Source organism: Babesia bigemina, scaffold Bbigscaff_63012, assembly GCF_000981445.1.
Source record: "Babesia bigemina genome assembly Bbig001, scaffold Bbigscaff_63012".
Taxonomy (NCBI): Eukaryota; Apicomplexa; class Aconoidasida; order Piroplasmida; family Babesiidae; genus Babesia; species Babesia bigemina.
The window spans coordinates 1-4,840 of record NW_012237077.1 but is presented as its reverse complement, the minus strand read 5'-3'; the positions used below and the strand labels follow the sequence as shown (position 1 = coordinate 4,840).

The window sequence follows — 4,840 nt, the reverse complement described above, 5'->3', positions numbered from 1 at the left end:
CTGCAGTGCGCTAAGTGTATAGTAAAATCAGCGAGATACGGGAGGAATGTATGATCAAAGTGATCGAGGGAGGAGAGGTCGTCGAGCGAAAGGCCGAGCATGGTTTTCACGTTAGCAATTTTGGTGGACGCAACTGTGTCTTTCTTCGTTTGCCCAGTCGAGGTTTGCACTTCACTTTCGACGTATTGGAGCAGCACATCTACGAACATTCTGACTTGGGGGGTAGCTGTTCGTAGTTCCGTTTGCGTTTGCAGAGTGTCGAGAAAAGTTTGATTGTCTTTCATTTTGCCCATCATTCCCTTCAATCCGCTTTCCAGATCTTGCTGAATAATTTCACCAATTTCTGTATATTTCTGAGTGACCAATCCTTTGAGCGCCTCCAACTCTTTCTCTTTGGTGTCCGCAAACATTCTCAGGGCCTCCTGTTTAATGCTTCTCTTGGCGGTGGCACTATCGCTGGTAACTTTTGAGGTGATTGTGGATTGGCAGAGATTAGTGGCTTTCTCTAGCGTGCCTTCTTTTAATGTTCTAACTTGTGCATCCAGGGTAGAGGTCACTTGTTGGTTTAGTTCGTTGGTCTTTTCATCAATCTGATTCTTCACACCGACCAGCTTTTTGTCGTGTTTATCGTTTTTATCTTTCTTGTCTTCTAGGATAGCGCTAATGTTTCTGAGCTCCATATTAACTGAGTCGATAACATAAGCAAGTCCTTGCTTTATTTTTTCGGCAGGCATTGACACATCGTTGTTAAGCTTAGTTTGAATTTTTTCGATCAATGGTTTCTCAACTAATTTTTTAAGTTCTTCGCCTAGTGCTTTAACACCGTCGATAGCAGCTGTCAACTTTCCCATATTTATCTCTGATTTGAATCGTTGAATTTCTATTTCCGCGCCTTTCGCAAGCGACTGTAACTCAGTTAGGGCGGCTTCTACCCCCCACTTGAGATACGGATTATAGCCTGATTCGGATACATCGGTCATCTGTAAATCGTAGCCATCTTGCAAATCACTTTGAATTTTCCCTACTACATCTGCAACTTTATGTATTACTTGCTCCGCGTAGTTGCTAAGATACTTATGAACGTTTTGTAAATGGCCATCTACAGTGGATTGAGATCCAGGCTTTGGATTGGCTTTAATAGCAGTTAGTGCTGCTTTAATATTTTTTTGAACGATTGAAAGGAATACCTTGAGAATAGCATCATTATCGGCAGCGGTAAAACGGCCCTTGAATTTTTTTGCGTGGTTGTTCCCGCTAACATACGAATACAAATACTGTTTCACCGGCTCTCCGTCAACAATCGCCGTAACCGCATCATTGATTGATTGTTTGAATGTCTCCTCGAAATTAGTTGCGTACTCTCCTACAGAAGTAACAATGTCATTTAAGTGACCTTGATTACCTTCCTTATCTGCAATCCCATCGGTAAGCCCAGTAAGCGCCAACTGTATTTCCGCCCACAAACTGCCAAGATCATCATCTCGGAGCGTCGCAGCATTAGTGACAATATTTTGCGCCAAACTGGCAGCCCCCAAGGCCGTATTTGGAGAGGTATCTTTTTCATCAAATTTTCCATTAATAACATCAACGGACTTCTTAATGTTTTGTCGAACAGTGTGCAACTTCCAGACTGTGTCAGTCAAAAGCTTAACCTTCCTCTCAAGTTCTTCTTTTACTAGCATACGAAGACCGTCAATACCCTTAGTCACCGTTTCCTTAAGTACCCTGACCTGCTCTGTAACTGTGCTACTAATCTGACTTTCAAGCGTTGTAAGGTCTCTATCGACACTACTGGCTACCGCCACCAAGTCGCTATAGTCAAGTTTCGTGGATTCTACAAATGTATTAACACTATTAAAAATTACGCAGACGTTGGTTTCTAACTTATTTTTTAGGTTAGGATCTAAATCTCTAAGTGAATCTAATGAAGATTTCGGTTGTGTCACTAAGCTATTGACAGAGTCAGCCCAGTCTGCTAACTTATCTGAGACGGCATCATATTCTTGACTACGCAGTGTTTTGATATATTCCGCAGATTGATATATGTCACGAATTGTTGTATCTAATGGCCCAGTCACTGTTTTTGTTCTCGTTTTCATTTCACCTTCATACCCCTCCAACCACCCCTTCACCGCGCCGACAGACGCCGCAAGCCCAGTACGCCCGGAGCCAATATTATTATTTACCTCTTCTAGTACTTTTTGAAGCTTATTATCATCTGGAGTGATGTAATTATCATAAGTTGTCACTTCATTTTCATCCTTCACCGCACCAAGCACACCACTCAAAAATCCCATCACCCCGTCACACAGCCTATCCAGGTCGGAGTACACTATCCCACTGCCTTCGTAGCCTTTGGAATCTTTGTTGAAGCCGAGAAACTTTTCGAGGCCGGAACAAAGGTTATTAAGCAATTCATTTGGATTATTTTTGTTTCTTTCATTTGCTTTTTCACAGTTCTTAAGTTTCTCTATCTGCTGAGTGATGTCATGACAATTCGAAGGATCTTGACAATCATGAGAATTTGGAAGATGTTTTTGACAATTTTCACACTTTTTTTGCCGTTCAGTAAGGATGTTTATAGCCTTCACAACGGCTTTCTTAACACTCTCACTCTCACCAACAAATCCTCCAAGTTGGCCAGCAAGGTGACCAAGCTGGACAATCTTCTCTTCAACAGACTTCAAGGCAGCAGATGGAGGATGTTTTTGGTGAGCCTTTATACAATCTTCTAGACATGTTTTATAGAAGTTAATACTATGATTATCTGGGATATTTTCAACGGTTTTTTTGGATTCTTTGAATTTTTTCTCAGCCTCGTCATGCAGTCTCTGGTAGTACTGACAGTAAGTCTCCTTATCAGAGTATTTGAAGGGGCATTCAAGTTTAGATTTTTCGGTTGTAAGGGACTTTTCAGCATTACTTATAGCCTCCTCAATCAACTTTTTCAAAGCTAGAGACAACTGCTCAAGACCCCTACCATCACCATTCCCATACCTAACCTGGATCAACCAGTCGATGGACTCAGTCAGAAGGGTACGGAAGGGTGACAAGGCACAAGTTATTATTGTGGTTTAAAGAGGTCATAGCGGTAATATGGCGAGGTGATTCAGGGGATGTAGAGTGGATAAAGGGGCGATGTAGAGTGGGTAAGGGAGCGATGTAGAGTGGATAAAGGAGCGATGTAGAGTGGATCAGGGAGCGATGTGGAGTGGGTTAAGGAGCGATGTAGAGTGGATAAAGGGGCGATGTGGAGTGGGTTAAGGTGCGATGTAGAGTGGATAAGGGGCGATGTAGAGTGGGTTAAGGGACGATGTAGAGTGGATAAAGGGGCGATGCAGAGTGGGTTATGGAGCGATGTGGAGTGGGTAAAGGGGCGATGAAGAGTGGATAAAGGGGCGATGTAGAGTGGATAAAGGGGCGATGTGGAGTGGGTTAAGGGGCGATGTAGAGTGGGTTAGGGAGCGATGTAGAGTGTGTTAAGGGGCGATGTGGAGTGGATAAAGGGGCGATGTAGAGTGGGTTAAGGGGCGATGTAGAGTGGGTAAAGGGGCGATGTAGAGTGGATAAAGGGGCGATGTGGAGTGGGTTAAGGGGCGATGTAGAGTGGGTTAGGGAGCGATGTAGAGTGAATAAAGGAGCGATGTAAGGTGGATAAAGGAGCGATGTAGAGTGGATTAGGGAGCGATGTGGAGTGGGTAAGGAGCGATGTAGAGTGGATTAGGGAGCGATGTAGAGTGGGTTAAGGGGCGATGTAGAGTGGGTTAGGGAGCGATGTAGAGTGGTTAAAGGGGCGATGTAGAGTGGGTTAGGGAGCGATGTAGAGTGGGTTAAGGAGCGATGTAGAGTGGGTAAAGGGGCGATGTGGAGTGGGTAAAGGGGCGATGTGGAGTGGGTAAAGGGGCGATGTAGAGTGGGTAAAGGAGCGATGTAGAGTGGATAAAGGAGCGATGTAGAGTGGGTAAAGGAGCGATGTAGAGTGGGTTAGGGAGCGATGTAGAGTGGGTAAAGGGGCGATGTAGAGTGGGTTAAGGGGTGATGTGGAGTGGGTTAGGGAGCGATGTAGAGTGGGTAAAGGGGCGATGTAGAGTGGATAAAGGCGCGATGTAGAGTGGATAAAGGGGCGATGTGGAGTAGATAAAGGGGCGATGTAGAGTGGATTAGGGAGCGATGTAGAGTGGTTAAGGGGCGATGTGGAGTGGGTTAAGGAGCGATGTAGAGTGGGTTAAGGGGCGATGTGGAGTGGGTAAAGGGGCGATGTAGAGTGGATAAAGGGGCGATGTAAGGTGGATAGAGGAGCGATGTAGAGTGGGTAAAGGGGCGATGTAGAGTGGGTTAGAGAGCGATGTAGAGTGGGTAAAGGGGCGATGTAGAGTGGGTAAGGGAGCGATGTAGAGTGGGTTAAGGAGCGATCTGGAGTGGGTAAAGGGGCGATGTAGAGTGGATAGAGGAGCGATGTAGAGTGGATTAAGGGGCGATGTAGAGTGGGTTAAGGGGCGATGTAGAGTGGATAAAGGGGCGATGTAAGGTGGATAGAGGAGCGATGTAGAGTGGGTAAAGGGGCGATGTAGAGTGGATAGAGGAGCGATGTAGAGTGGATTAAGGGGCGATGTAGAGTGGGTTAAGGGGCGATGTAGAGTGTAGTAAGGGGCGATGAAGGGTGGATAAGGGAGCGATGTAGAGTGGGTAAAGGGGCGATGTAGAGTGTAGTAAGGGGCGATGAAGGGTGGATAAGGGAGCGATGTAGAGTGGATAAAGGGGCGATGTAGAGTGGGTTAAGGGGCAATGTAGAGTGGATAAAGGGGCGATGTAGAGTGATAAGGAACGATCAGCTGTCTCG

The 4,840-nt window shown here is 45.6% G+C and overlaps 1 protein-coding gene across 1 annotated transcript; it reads right to left on the bottom strand.

Annotated features, from left to right (window-relative positions):
* Nucleotides 1–2,297, bottom strand: BBBOND_0001760 (hypothetical protein, conserved; the record flags this gene model as incomplete). The annotated part of the gene is made up of 1 exon (XM_012915016.1): nucleotides 1–2,297. A coding segment is annotated over one exon (2,297 nt), but the record flags the coding sequence as incomplete, so codon positions are not given.
* Nucleotides 2,298–4,840: the final 2,543 nt, after the last annotated feature.